The 15,593-nt window shown below is 41.9% G+C and overlaps 1 protein-coding gene across 3 annotated transcripts in view; it reads right to left on the bottom strand.

Moving 5' to 3' along the window:
* The window catches only part of arhgap36 (Rho GTPase activating protein 36), a 92,280-nt gene extending 76,956 nt beyond the window's left edge, over positions 1-15,324 (bottom strand). For 2 of the 3 annotated variants that reach the window (XM_064940135.1, XM_064940138.1), the window contains exon 1: positions 15,010-15,324. In XM_064940135.1, coding sequence (XP_064796207.1) covers positions 15,010-15,057 — 48 coding nt within the window. In that variant the 5' untranslated portion in view covers positions 15,058-15,324. Of the gene's footprint in view, positions 1-12,058; positions 12,644-15,009 lie in introns of those variants that run through there. The other variant, XM_064940137.1, reaches the window with a different exon arrangement.
* Between the last annotated feature and the right edge of the window lie 269 nt (positions 15,325-15,593).

The raw sequence follows: 15,593 nt of genomic DNA, 5'->3' as shown, positions 1-15,593 counted from the left end.
AAAGATATATTATTGGATGAAATGTATGTATTGATGTTGATTTTAATGTGCATTGTCCCCCATAAATAAATACATAAAATAAAATATATAGCAAAAGGCAAACTAATTATTAGAATAGAATAAAATACCGAGACAAGGGTAGGGGGAAAAGGGGGAACGGAGAGGCCAGTGTTGATGTATAGTCTAGCGCTCTGGAGGTCTCCGTAAAGATTGAGGAGGTGAAACTTGTTTATTTGTTCAGGAAATTCCTAATGAGTTTTGGAGCTGATTACTATGAGCAAAACACACACACACACACACAATGACCAAATAACCACATGTCCAACTCAACTCAACTTCAAACCAAGGACAGCCATTGACTCTACTGCCACCCTTAGTCTAAGCGTGCAACCACAAGTCACTGAGGCTGTGAAATGGGTCACATGTACCAACCTTCTGAGGAAAAACTAAACATCGCAGTATCAATCAACAACAAAAAAAGTCGAGCTGCCAATGTAAAGAGCACCCTTACACAGTGGACCGCCACACTGCATGTAATGTCATTAAAACGTACGTTGATGGTTGAACTTTTTCTGTCCAGACTTGTGAGCAGCTGACAGTTAGTAATCGCCAATAAAAACACATTACTCAACCTTTCCTCCGCTCACCCTTATAGCCGTACGGCCAACTCAGACGAGCTGACAGGGAAACACACAGTACGACACGGTAAACACGCAAGCGCACACACAAATACACGCATACACACCAGAGGAGGCTGGTGGGAGGAGCTATAGGAGGATGGGCTCATTATAATGGCCGTAATGTATTCCATGGAACGGAGTCAAACATGTGGTTTCCGTGTGTTTGATACCTTTCAATTCATTCCATTCCATCCATTACAATGAGCCCGTCCTCCTATTGCTCCTCCTCCCACCAGCCTCCTCTGACACACGCACACTCTCTAACGTCACAGTGGTAGAGGTAATGTACCATGTTGGTTTTACGTTACCACAGATACCCATACAGCAAGTGTGTTGGCCTTCTTTCTCACAACCTACGTGACTGAAGGACTGGCCAAGTCAGTGTTGTGTTGTGCATGAAGATAACAGATAAGAAATTGCCCAATAAGGTGTCAAAACTTACCAACAACACAAAAAAGGTGAGCAGCATGGTGGCAGCAAAGTAAGAGCTAAGTTTTAGGTTTGAACCAGGATGTGGACATGAAGCTAGGGTTAGGTTAGCTGCTTTTAGCAACACTAGTGTTTAAAGTCTGTTTCGTTTATGTTCTATTAGATGTTTTGCCCTCTGCATAAGGACCAAACCGGCGGACCGTCGGCGGAGTGAGTTGAAATGTAATTTCATTTCACTTCAAGCTTCTGGCGGACTATTCCATTTTTTTGCAAGCCAATTCCCAGTAACGCAAGTGTGTAAAGGGTTAGGCTAGGGTTCGGTTTAGGGTTGGTTCGGTTTAGGGTTGGTTCGGTTTAGGGTTGGTTCGGCTTAGGGTTGGTTAGGACTTGGGCAAGGGTTACTCCAATTCCAGAGATACATTTATCAGCTAAAATAAGACTTATCAGCTAATTAACTTCAGGCGACCTTGATCCCAGACCACAATAATCTCCGTGCCATCGTAATTCTAATATCCCAATCTCAATATTTTTGCACGGTGACATCGCTTCCTTTTCTCTAAATGGAATGTAGTTAGTTCATTGGGAATCCAATAATAACCCATTTTTGGGACTCAAAATGCACGATTCTTTGCTTTAAAGTCCAAGGGATGAAATTAGAATCTAGCAATGAATTAGATTTACTGTACAAGGTCTCAAAGCACTTTAAATTGTAACTCGCTCTACACATTGCAAACATAGACTCACTGTTTTGAAGGAGCTAACCCTGTACAACACATAGGTCAATGATATTTATGGAGGATGATTAGCATCAATATCATGTTTCTGAGAAGAGACGTCTAGTGCTTCTAGGTAGCTGGATCCCTTCACAGTGCCTTACATGACGCTAGATTAGGAGCATCACATTAGACATTCCTGATTTATCATTGTGTCTATCTTAAGATCCTAGAACCAAGCATTACTCAGCTCCAGGCCTAGTCTAGATGGCTAGGACACTGGGGTTATTGTGTGTGTCTGTATTCGAGAGTGTGGTATGTGAAGTAAACAATAAATTCATTTTCATAGTCTAGACCAGGGGGTATTCAAATCTTACCCTACGAGGTCCAGCATACTCCTGTGTTCCTGTTCCAGCTGATAATTAATTACGCACACCACCATTTTTTTTTTAAACTCTGCATCGTTGGGAAGGGCTTGTAAGAAAGCATTTCATGGCAAAGTCTACACCCGTTGTATTTGGCGCGTGTGACAAATACGTTGAAATGTTATTTTCAAATAGAAAAATCAAAGCGGTGGAACTGGCTTCGAGGTCCAGTTTTGAATTTGAGGGGTCTAGACTGATGACAGGTCTACTGGTAGATTACTGTACTTACTGTCAAATTGGAGGGGAGAACTCCACAGTAGCTAGTTCACAGACCAAGGATAATCTATTTTGAGAAGGGAATAACTCCACAATTGAATCCACTATAAAGGTAAATTTACACCTTATATCGCCAGTTCAAACCACTACCAAACCAGAGTCAAGATTAGCATAGTTGAGATCAACAGGCCCATTGTTCTTCAGTCACGTAAAAATATATACCATACTATAGTTGCGTTCCCTTGATCTATCTGAATGTAAAAAAAAGGTTGTGTCCTGCTGAACACGCCCCAAGTTTGATTGACCAATCAAACTTGTTCAGGCACTAGATAAACCAATCACATCAGTTCAGGTACTGTGCAGAAGGAGGCAGAGGCAGAGCCTTGTCTACGATGTCTTAATTAGGACAGCCTCAGTCTGTGTGACAGTCTCAGCAGGAGTCGTCAGGCCACTACTGCTTTAGGAACATTGCAAACAACAGTATCTGCAGAACTACATATTTTTGTCCTCACACAAAATGTCTCTACAACTCCTTTAAACGTCTTTTACCTGAAGTAAGCAACGCAAAATAGGCCTATGACCCCTGATCAGGTGTAGTTTGGAATACTACAGAAACCACAAATCAAAATCTCTCTCTCTCCCTTCTCTCTCTCTCTCTCTCTCTCTCTCTCTCTCCTCTCTCCTCTCTCTCTCTCTCCTCTCTCTCTCTCTCTCTCTCTCTCTCTCTCTCTCTCTCTCTCTCCTCTCTCTCTCTCTTTCTCTCTCTCTCTCTCTCTCTCTCTCTCTCTCTCTCTCTCTCTCTAATTACACTCAAATAACCTTATTGCTAAAGTAATGATTACACTCAACTGTTAAAAAAATAATAAGAATATAGACACTTCAAATATTGTAACAATGGGCAAATAGTTAAACGGATAAATATAGTTTGTATTTCAATGGTGTTTGTTCTTCACTGGTTGCCTTTTTCATGTGGCAACAGATCACAAATCTGGCTACTGTGATTTCACCTAATAGATATGGGAGTTTATCAACATTGAATTGGTTTTCAAATTATTTGTGGGTCTGTGTAATCTGAGGGATATACATTATGTGTATCTAATATGGCCATACATTTGGCAGGAGGTTAGAAAGTGCAGCTCGGTTTTTCACCAAATTCTCTGGGCAGTAGGCACATAGCCTGTCTTCTCTTGAGGGCCATGCTCACACAATCTGTACATAGATAAAGCTTTTCTTCATTTTGGGTCAGTCACAGTGGTCAGGTATTCTGCTACTGTTGATTCTCTGTTTCGGGCCAAACAACATTCTAGTTTGCTCAATTTTTGTGTTTATACTTTCCAATGTGTCAAGTGATTATCTTTTAGTTTTCTCATGATTTGGTTGGATCTAATTGTGTTGGGGCTCTGTGGGGTCTGTTTGTGTTTGTGAATAGAATCCCAGTACCAGCTGCAGTAGCTGAGGGGACTCTTCTCTCTATAGGTGAGGGCTTTGTTATGGAACGTTTGTTATGGAGAATTTCTTCCTTTTAGGTGGTTGTAGAATTTAATTGCTCTTTTCTGGACTTTGATAAATAGCGTGAATCGTCCTAATTCTGCTCTGCATGCATTATTTGGTGTTTTACATTGTACACAAAGGATGTTTTTGCAGAATTCTCCAATCAGAGTGTTAATTTGGTGTTTGTCCCATTTTGTGAATTACAACCATAGAGGGCAATGGGTTCTATAACTGATTCACGTTTTTTTTAGAATGTCACATTTTATGTTCCTTTTAACGGCATAAAAGACACTTCTTGCCTTGTCCCGCAGATCGTTCACATCTTTGTGGAAGTTATCTTTGGTGCTGATGTTTCGGTCGGAGTAGGTATAGATTTGTGTGTGCTCTAGGGCAACAATGTCTAGGTGGAATTTGTATTTGTGGCCCTGGCAACTGGACCTTTTTTGGAACACAATTATTTTTGTCGAACTGAGATGAACTGTCAGGGCCTACAAAAAAAAACTAAAGCAGACCGGATTTCTCTCTCTCTCTCTCTCTGTCATTCTCTCTCTCTCTAACTCTGTCTCTCTCTGCTCTCTCTCTCTGTCATCCTGCTGTTCTATCACTCTATCCCCAGAGGTCTCTGAGAGGAAGTGCCAGAGGGAGAGAGATCCAGCGAGGAGGATGCCAGGGCTTCTCTAAACAGGACATACTCTAACTAACCCCACCCGTCACCCGTCAGAGAACAACCCGCTGATCTGTTTGGCTGATCAACTCGGTAGTGTTTCATCCAAACATGCTTTGCAAAAGGTAGCCCACCGCCACCACTCATATTCCATGGGAGCTTGGAACCGATGCGCTTGAATGTTATGAAAACTCTTGCACCTATACATTTGACCCAACAGGTTCATTTCCACGGTACCAGCATTTCTCTAAACAGGACATACTCTAACATAACCCACCCATAATCTCCTAACATCGCCCCTCTCCTTTGCCACTGATGCCTTCTGGGTACAGTTTTTCTCCTGTGCTGTGCTTATTTAGTCGGATGTTATGCTAGATAACACTGTTGGCATACAGACTCTGTCAAGTGCCAATGGTAAGCTTCGGTACGATAGACTCCAAGATGATGATTGGTGTCCTTCACTCTGACCCCGGTTGCCAGCTTAAACAGATTAAATTGTTGGCTAACAGTCCGATGATGGGTCGGCTATGGATACTGCCAACAAAGTGCCAACCATGTTCCAGCAGAACGCTGTCCTGTTCAGCTATGTTCAGCTATGTTCAGCTATGAGACCATAAAAGGCACAACAGCGGGTGTTACGAGAGCAAACAATTGTTCAAAAAATTCCAAACGATAGCGACTAGTTCCAAATCATGGTTCCATATCAAGTCCTAGTGCAAAATATCAGCTCAAAATCAAGTCCAAATATCCAAATAGTCGTGTCAACACAGCGCTGGCATATGCAGTATACACCGAGTATAGAAAACATCAAAACGACCTGCTCTTTCCATGACATAGACTGACCAGGTGAATCCAGTTGAAAGCTATGATACCTTATTGATGTCACTTGTTGCATCCACTTCAATCAGTCTAGATGAAGGGGTGTAGACAGGTTAAAGAAGGATTTTTAAGCTTTGCGACAATTCAGACATTGATTGTGTATGTGTGCCATTCAGAGGGTAAATGGGCAAGACAAAATATTTCATTGCCTTTGAACGGAGGATGGTAGGTAGTAGGTTCCAGGCGCACCGGTTTGTGTCAGGAACTGCAACGCTGCTGGGTTTTTTCAACAGTTTCCTGTGTGTATCAAGAATGATCCACCATCCAAAGGGCATCCAGCCAACTCGACACAACTGTGGGAAGCATTGGAGTCAACATTGGCCAGCATCCCTGTGGAACACTTTCGACATCTTGTAGAGTTCATGACCCATGAATTGAGGCTGTGCTGAGGGCAAAAGGGGACCTAATGTTTGGTACACTCAGTGTATATGAAGGCTTCACAGAAACTACAGTGGTATTGTCATTGTTTTCGTGCACAGTAATCTGAGTATTTCTTACATTTTTTGTTACCCTTATTATTATTATATATATATTTTTTTAGGGGGTAGATCAGCTTTAATAGCGCAGAAAGATTGTAGCTTCCATCAATTTAATTGTCTGCATCATTTCCAATCACCCATATATTTTGTGTATATACTGTATATACAGTGGGGCAAAAAAGTATTTAGTAAAAAAAAAAGTCCTCCCACTTAAAAAGATGAGAGAGGCCTGTAATTTTCATCATAGGTACACTTCAACTATGAAAGACAAAATGAGAGAAAAAAAATCCAGAAAATCACATTGTAGGATTTTTAATGAATTTATTTGCAAATTATGGTGGAAAATAAGTATTTGGTCACCTACAAACAAGCAAGATTTCTGGCTCTCACAGACCTGTAACTTCTTCTTTAAGAGGCTCCTCTGTCCTCCACTTGTTACCTGTATTAATGGCACCTGTTTGAACTTGTTATCAGTATAAAAGACACCTGTCCACAAGCTCAAACAGTCACAGTCCAAACTCCACTATGGCCAAGACCAAAGAGCTGTCAAAGAACACCAGAAACAAAATTGTAGACCTGCACCAGGCTGGGAAGACTGAATAATCTCCCTCGATCTGGGGCTCCACGCAAGATCTCACCCCATGGGGTCAAAATGATCACAAGAACGATGAGCAAAAATCCCAGAACCACACGGGGGGACCTAGTGAATGACCTGCAGAGAGCTGGGACCAAAGTAACAAAGCCTACCATCAGTAACACACTACGCTGCCAGGGACTCAAATCCTGCAGTGCCAGACGTGTCCCCCTGCTTAAGCCAGTACATGTCCAGGCCCGTCTGAAGTTTGCTAGAGAGCATTTGGATGATCCAGAAGAAGATTGGGAGAATGTCAATATGGTCAGATGAAACCAAAATATTACTTTTTGGTAAAAACTCAACTTGTCGTGTTTGGAGGACAAAGAATGCTGAGTTGCATCCAAAGCACACCATACCTACTGTGAAGCATGGGGGTGGAAACATCATGCTTTGGGGCTGTTTTTCTGCAAAGGGACCAGGACGACTGATCCGTACTCTTTTGTTTGTTTTTAATCCCATCCTTCAGCTACCCTCAACCCTTCCCATCTATTTCTAAAGACCATCCAGTTTGATTTCTGTTTGCTATATATTTTTAACTGTGCTCTTTTACAAAAGTTCTGAACCTGTTCTGCAATTTATCCGATTTACACCAATTTATGCAATTTACACCAATTTAACTTGAATTTGAATTGTAACCTCTATTTACCACCACAAAGATGGCCGCCTGTCCACCCACTGTTGAACGTCAACATGATCATGTCTATTCTATTATCTCTGTCTCTGTGACTATAATTCTAATTTAAAACAACAGATATTCCCATTCAAGTCAACATTCTCTGAAGTCTGGACCTCCAACCATCTTTGTGGTAAAATTTGAAAGTTGAAATTTCAATTGAATTCCAATTTTAGAACATTTATCAGCCAAACATGACAACTACCCTGTATTCAAGAGAATTTGTCTTCAAGAGAACACAAAAACCTCAGTACATGTAAAATATATGCAACATATATGAATATGAAAAAATTGAAATTTACACGTTTTTAGATAATTTGTGTTAATGTTTTTTTAAATGGTATTAAATAAATCAATCTCAACCATTTTTCCCTTCTACCAGTAATGAAGAAATGTATGTCTCATTGTAGGGTGGAGTATGCAAAGGGTATCAACTTTGAACACTGTTATCTCTTGAATGTTTTGGCATTCAGATCCATAAAGTAACTTTGTGAGCACTTCCACATTGGACAAATACTGTATGAATGGAATGTTTTGTTCAAACCATAAGGGGTGCTGTCAAAAATTGATTGAATTCAAATGATTTTACCCTGAACTCAATGCTATTATTGGTTATCCCAATACCGGACGATATAGTGCACTAATGTGTGTGTGTGCGTGTGTGTGTGTGCGGTATATGTGTGAATGTTTGTGTATTGTTTACCCAACATTTCTGGTATTATCCGGAGATGTTATCCTACATTCTTTTGGATGCTCATTCAGCATCAGCCTGATAGTTATTAGATTATTGTTTGTGTGTCTGTGTGTGTGTGTGTGTGTGTGTGTGTGTGTGCGTGCGTGCGTGCGTGCGTGTGCGTGTGTGTGTGTGTGCACCCTCTCTGATAGAGGGTCATGACCGAGGTCTGTTACTGACAGTGTATATATTCAGAGAAAACGTTATGGAATAAGATCAATTATGATCGCTTAACCTCTAAAAGAAGAAGTGTGTGTGTGTGTGTGTGTGTGTGTGTAATTCAGACAAATGTATTTAATTCTGTCTGATGAAGTTGGCTCTAAGTTCAACTTGGAATTAAATTATCCTGTCCTAATCTTAATACCAGACCAAAGAACAGAATTAAAGCTACAGTCTGCAATTCGAAAATTCATCAAATGGGTAAGGAAGTGAATTGACCATTGAACAGATTCCCAACCAGATCACAGACTGTAGCTTTAAGCTCATTCCATGCTCACAATAAAATGACCCCTGATCTCAGAGCAGCAGCTCTTTTTGACTTAGAAAAGAGTAGGGAGCGAGAGTAAGAAAAAGTCTAAATCCTTCTCTAATAAGATTGAATTATATCCAATTAAAATAGTTAGGGCACAGAGAGTCTTGTTTTCACTTGTTTTCACACTCTTAGAAAAAATGTTTATCAAATTATTCTTTAAGGAGGGTTTTACATGGAAGGCTGTGAGAGAGTAATATGAGAAAACATTCCATTTATAATTGAGCAAGTGGCTCAGTTAGTTGGGTGGGTTTGATTCAAGAATAGGCCAAATGGGGTGTGTTAAGTCCCTTTTTAAAAGCATAGTCTTCTAGTTGACCATGTTCTATACCTACATTACCTATCAATGATTTATGAATGACAATGACTAGAGACCAATGCAGACTATATAATCAGACCATAGGGCTGGTTGACAGCTTCAAGTTCCCTGGTGTCCACATCATCAACAAACTGGAATTGTCCAAACACACCAAGACAAAAAGTATTTGGCAGGTCCTCAGATCCTCAAAGGGTTCTACAGCTGCAACATCGAGAGCATCCTGACTGGTTGCATCACTGCCTGGTACGGCAACTGCACGGCCTCCGACCGCAAGGCACTACAGAGGGTAGTGCGTACGGCCCAGTACGTCACTGGGGCTAAGCTACCTGCCATCCAGGACCTCTACACCAGGCGGTGTCAGAGGAAGGCCCTAAAAATTGTCAAAGACCCCAGCCACCCCAGTCATAGACTGTTCTCTCTACTATCACATGGCAAGTCGAGGACAAAAACAGCTTTTACCCCCAAGCCATGAGACTCCTGAATAGGTAATCAAATGGCTACCCAGACTATTTGCATTGTGTCCCGCCACATAATCATTTCAAACCTTGCTTACATTTGTATACGTGTCACACCCTGACCATAGTTTTCTTTGTATGTTTCTATGTTTTGTTTGGTCAGGGTGTGATCTGAGTGGGCATTCTATGTTACATGTCTAGTTTGTCTAGTTCTATGTTTGGCCTGATATGGTTCTCAATCAGAGGCAGGTGTTAGTCATTGTCTCTGATTGGGAACCATATTTAGGTAGCCTGTTTGGTGTTGGGTTTTTGTGGGTGATTGTCCTGGTTCCTGTCTCTGTGTTACTTTGCACCAGTAGAGGCTGTGTCGGTTTTCATGTTACGTTTGTTGTTTTTGTATTGATTCATGTTTCCTTTGTTTCATTAAAACATGAATCTCAATAGCCACGCCGCATTTTGGTCTGACTCTCCTTCACATAAAGAAAGCTGTTACAATACGATCATAAGTTTCTTTCTATAATGCGTAACAGATTTCTTAAATTAAAATCAATTGGAGCTGATTTCCTAGTGTTTTTAGTCTTTTATGTCCAACAACAAAAAATATATATACACTTGGGGGGCCAAATAATACCACACGCGGGCCAAATATGGCCTGCGGACTGCCAGTTGGGGAACCCTACTATAGGGATATCAGATTGTACAATGAGTGACAGACAGGAACAGGAAGAGATAGGTAGAGGTCAAAGGTAAAAAGGAAGTGGTCATCAGAGAGGCAGACCAAATATTGTCTATTATATTGACAAGAAATTCAAGTGACCGCTCTAACATTGGAAATACATTTCCTCAAAGATGGAAGGCAGGCTGGAGGAGGTGTGACCATTCTAGCCAGTGAGATGGCAGATGCGTGTGTGAACAACAAGTCATAGAGCTAGATAGAGGACTCATCTTTGTATCTGTGTCATTATAACATATGTGACAGCATGGACAGCGCCATTAAGGTTATCTCCATTTTAAAGTAGTCAATTTTCTATTTTTCTTCATTGGCTGATTGCTCCCAACTCATTGGAATCCCTACCCAGTTGACTACTTTAAAATGGTGGAAGCCCTCAATGGCAATGTCCATGCTAAAACCAGTTATATCCATGATAAGTCCTTTATCTATCTCTATGAAAACAGGCACAACACCGATATGAAGTCGTTTTTTTTCAAAGTTGCCAAAATGCCATGTGCGTCCACTTATATCAGTGCATTTGTATCCACCTAAGCATTACATGCTTCTATTCAATCAAATAAGCCTCACGTAGCAAATTAGCAATTACATTTTTTGTTGACCAAATTCGACACTCTCTCCATACAAAAATTCCTCATATCGTAGGCTTATTTTCGCCTCTTCCTCTATGGTGCCACAGACCCGGATGGCCATCCATCTTGTGATAAAAGCTACAGAGAGACGGGCACTATTTTGTGTCCAGTGTGAATTCCTCCATTGGGAATAGAGAGGAAAGGGGGAAACTGGCGGAGATGGGGCTTTGATGTTGAGCCTGCTGACTGTGGGCGTCTAAACAGGTCATAAGTAACGTACAGCACGTGAAGTATTTGTACTCGGACATTGTGAGTCAGAAACCGTCAATAATTTAGTTGCTGTGCACCTCTCAGGATCAAAGAAATGCTTCTGGGTGGCTCACCATCCAACCAAGAACAACAACAAATGATTGAGCAAAGAGATACTCAGCCTCTCTTTGATGATAACAGAAGTCCAATATAAGGATGCTTCTTCAAAACTCCTGTCTCAGGACAAAGACTAAATGAAATACAATATTTACCTTAGCAACAAACAGTTTATAAGTATTACCAGATGAACTCTTTAAAAAAAAGTGTTATCTAGAACCTAAAAGGGTTCTTCCACTGTCCCCATAGGAGTAATCTTTGAAGAACCCCTTTTGGTTCCAGGTAGAACCCTGGGTCAAGATAGAACCATTTTGGGTTCCATGTACAACCCTTTCCACAGGGTTGTAGGGAAAGTCAAAGAACAATTTCGGAGTGCATGGTACACTATCGCACGCTACAGAGACACTGGGACTGAGTGTTCAGAAGGCAGAGACTCATCGCTCACACACACACACTAACACACCCACACGCACACTGGGACTGAGTGTTCAGAAGGCAAAGAGACACTGGAAGAACGTACATTACTGTAGCCCGCTGTGATGCTGTGTTAGCGTGTATGTGCAGATCCGTGTGTGTGTGCTTGCATGCATATGTGTGTGTATTTTTCTGTGTGTGTGTTTGTGTGTGTGTGTGTGTGTGTGTGTGTGTGTGTGTGTGTGTGTGTGTGTGTACGGGTCTCTCTCTGGGTGTTGTTTGTGTGTCCTGGGACAAACTCCTTCAGATAAATCTAGAGACGGGTGAGTCAAGCAAACACAAGGAGATAAGTACCCAAGACGTTTTCCACAGTAGCACTCCAGAAGAGTAACGTCTCTGTTGATGTGTGTGTGTGTGTGTGTGTGTGTGTGTGTGTGTGTGTGTGTGTGTGTGTGTGTGTGTGTGTGTGTGTGTGTGTGTGTGTGTGTGTGTGTGTGTGTGTGTGTGTGTGTGTGTGTGTGTGTGTGTGTGTCAGCACTAAATCAAGAAGAGGTATCCAGCCCAGTAGAGTCGTACATTTGAGTAGATGGTTGATTTATTGACGTCAGCTGGTAGGAATATTTTTCGAAGCTCAACTTTTCCTTCCTCTTTTCCTACCTCTTGAGAGATTCCTCCGTCTCTTTCTCCCGTCTCTCCATCCGGCTCCACTGCCAGGTTAACTCAGGATGACAGGAAAAGGTAGATTTACGCTCATTTCAATTTGAGAAAGTATTCAGTGGGGTGACTCTGGCCCAAAGCCAACTAATCTAGACATTACAGTAATGTAGTACATAGTATAGTACATAGTATAGTACATAGTACAGCTTTGAGTTTTCTTCTGATACCATAAATAGAGTTGGAAGAGAACAGTGAATACAGAAAATAGACCACCTGGTTAGATTAGTATGTCCACTTCAGTTAGGAGGGCAATCAATATTATGTTGCAATATGTCAATATAATTGTAGGCCTATTATGTTGTCAACACTGAAAAACATTACGTAGCTATTAGATAGCGAGAGAGATTATCGCGTAACACAATTAGAAAGCAACTTGATTGTCTGAGAGAATAAACACAGTGAACAAGCGTAAGAAGCAGAAAATACAGGAAGTGAGACGGTTGCTGTCCATCCATTAAATGAGTAGGATTGCAATCATGCTAATGAAGGGATGCATACGGTACAGTATCCTTCTCGCTCTTCTTCCTTGCATAATGCCACTTCCCCCCCCCCCTTTCCATCCTCCATCTTTCCCTCCGCCTCACTCCCTTCACTCCGGCATCTCCGCCTGTCCCTTCTTCCACCACTCCCTCCATCCCACCACCACTCCATCGCACACTCCCTTCACCCGACCCCATCCCACCTCTCTCTCTCTCTCTCTCTCTCTCTCTTTCTCTCTATCACGCTCTCCCTCTGTCTCCTTCCCTCCACCTCTCTCCTACTCTCTCCATTCCCTTCCTCCCCACTTCCCTCCATTAGCATATGGTGCTCATTATACTGTTGAGCATCCAAGACGTTAGGCAATATCCTAACCACCAGCAACGGACGTCAAATATTGACGCGCGCGCGTGCACACACACACACACACACACACACACACACACACACACACACACACACACACACACACACACACACACACACACACACACACACACACACACACACACACACACACACACACACACACACACACACACACATATTCCATTTCGAACGTTTAGTGCATACCGATAAAAACAGCAGATTATTGCAGAGTGAAAAAAATACTCCATCTTGATGGATTTAGCTATGGCAGATTACTGGTTAATCTAGAAACAACACGTCTCAGCAGTAAAGTATCTGTCTGTCTGTCTGCCAGGAAGAATACTATGTGTGTTGTAATCCCCGGGTTAAATGACGCTCTAAGACAGATGCTCCAGCCGCGAGTCTAAAAAGAACCCTTAAAAAGAAGATTGCAGTCAGAGTGCAGTCCAAAACAAAAACAAAAACGTTTTACTGCAGTCATTTTGCAGTGTGATTGCAGTTACAGTGCAGTATGACCGCAGCTATTCTGCTATTACTGTGTCCAAAATACCACATGTCAATGGTGGAAGGTTGAGGGTTAGACAAACACACATAAACTCTTGAAGAAAGTGAAGGGACTTCACGAGTCAGGAGTGAGCTGTATGTGACGATGTGAGAGGATTACTTTCAGAAGGGGCGTGGTTTCATCCCCTCTCCACAACCAGCAGTGGCATGCGGAGCAACTTCACTGAACCATAAATACATGAATGAGTTCATATCATTGGCACTCCCTCAGGGACGATCTGAGGTTGTTAAAACACTAGTAAACACAAACTACTATGCATCCCATAAAGTTTACATACACTTCGGTCGGAGTCAGTAAAACTCGTTTTTCAACCACTCCACAAATGTCTTATTAACAAACTGGCAAGTCGGTTAGGACATTACTTTGTGCATGACAGAAATAATTTTTCCAACAATTGTTTACAGGCAGATTATTTCACATAATTCATCATTCACATAATTCACTGTATCACAATTCCAGTGGGCCAGAGGTTTACATACACTAAGTTGACTGTGCCATTAAACAGCTTGGGAAATTACACAAAAGTATGTCATGGCTTTAGAAGCTTCTGATAGGCTGATTGACATCATTTGAGTCCATTGGAGATGTACCTGTGGATGTATTTCAAGGACTACGTTCAAACGCAGTGCCTCTTTGTGTGTGAGCAAGGAGGCCTACAAACCTGACTCAGTTACACCAACTCTGTCAGCAGGAATGGGCCAAAATTCACCCAACTTATTGTGGGAAGCTTGTGGAAGGCTACCCGAAACGTTTGACCCAAGTTAAACAATTTTAAGGCAATGCTACCAAATACTAATTGAGTGTATGTAAACTTCTGACCCACTGGGAATGTGATGAAAGAAATAAAAGCTGAAATAAATCGTTCTCTCTACTATTCACATTCTTAAAATTAAGTGGTGATCCTAACTAACCTAAGACAGGGAATTTTTACTAGGATTAAATGTCAGGAATTGTGAAAAACTGAGTTTAGATGTATTTGGCTAAGGTGTACGTAAACTTAATGTAAAAGTACTTTAGTTACTGTATATTTCACTGTATTGATATAATAATATAAAACCCCTTGTCCTACTTCTATAAACACACAAACACAAGCTGCAAAAGCGGTTTTCTCCTTTCAATATTACTGTAACATGGCGGTTAGCACTAACGCACAATGTAAGAATGACGGTGAGAAGTTCATTCATTCACAATTGCCAGCAATATAGTAATATTGTTCCAAAGGTCGACTAAAGTGACCCTGAAGTTTATTGAGCTCAATCGAGCGAAGAGCCATAAGGAAACTGGACCAAAGGGAACAAGATCAAGGTGCGCTGAATGAAGTGTACTGAGTAAGGAGGACAAACATAGCCTTATTCCAAATGGCACCTTATTCTCTATGTCGTGCACTACTTTTGGTTGAAAGTGTGGCACGCACGCACACGCACACACACACAGAAACACATACATGTGCATGCACCCGCACGCACACACATAGACTTACCACATAGTAGAACTGCATGTCCTGCCGCACAGGCTGCTCCATCTGCATCACTGAAGAAGATATTCCATCAGTGACTAAAAACTTTTTTTTTCTTCTCCTCAGAGAGGGGACCGAGGTGTGCCTCCTTGACTCTCTTCTCTCTAGTGCTCCTTTCTTTTCTATCCTCTCCTTCTCTCAATGCTTAGACAGTAACTGTTGATGTGTAGAGTTGTCCATCAGTCAAGAGACAGCTTGAGCCCAGTACGAGGTTGTCGTTGTGTGGTCCCCCCTCTCTCTTTCTCTCTCTCTCTCTCTCTCTCTCTCTCTCTCTCTCTCTCTCTCTCTCACACACACACTCTCCCTCTCTCTCTCTCTCTCTCTCTCTCTCTCTCACTCACACACACACTCCTCTCTCTCTCTCTCTCTCTCTCTCTCACACACACACTCTCTCTCTCTCTCTCTCTCTCTCTCACACACACACACTCCCTCTCTCCTCTCTCTCTCTCTCTCTCTCTCTCTCACACACACTCCCTCTCTCTTTCTCTCTCCTGCTTCTCTCTATCTCTCTGAAGATAGCGCTCAGTTCTTCCTGTGCCGGCTGCTGT

The sequence above is a fragment of the Oncorhynchus masou genome, chromosome 27 (assembly GCF_036934945.1).
Source record: "Oncorhynchus masou masou isolate Uvic2021 chromosome 27, UVic_Omas_1.1, whole genome shotgun sequence".
In the NCBI taxonomy this organism is placed as follows: Eukaryota; Metazoa; Chordata; class Actinopteri; order Salmoniformes; family Salmonidae; genus Oncorhynchus; species Oncorhynchus masou.
Note: the sequence above shows the minus strand (reverse complement) of the source record. Positions and strands in the feature narration are given on the sequence as shown.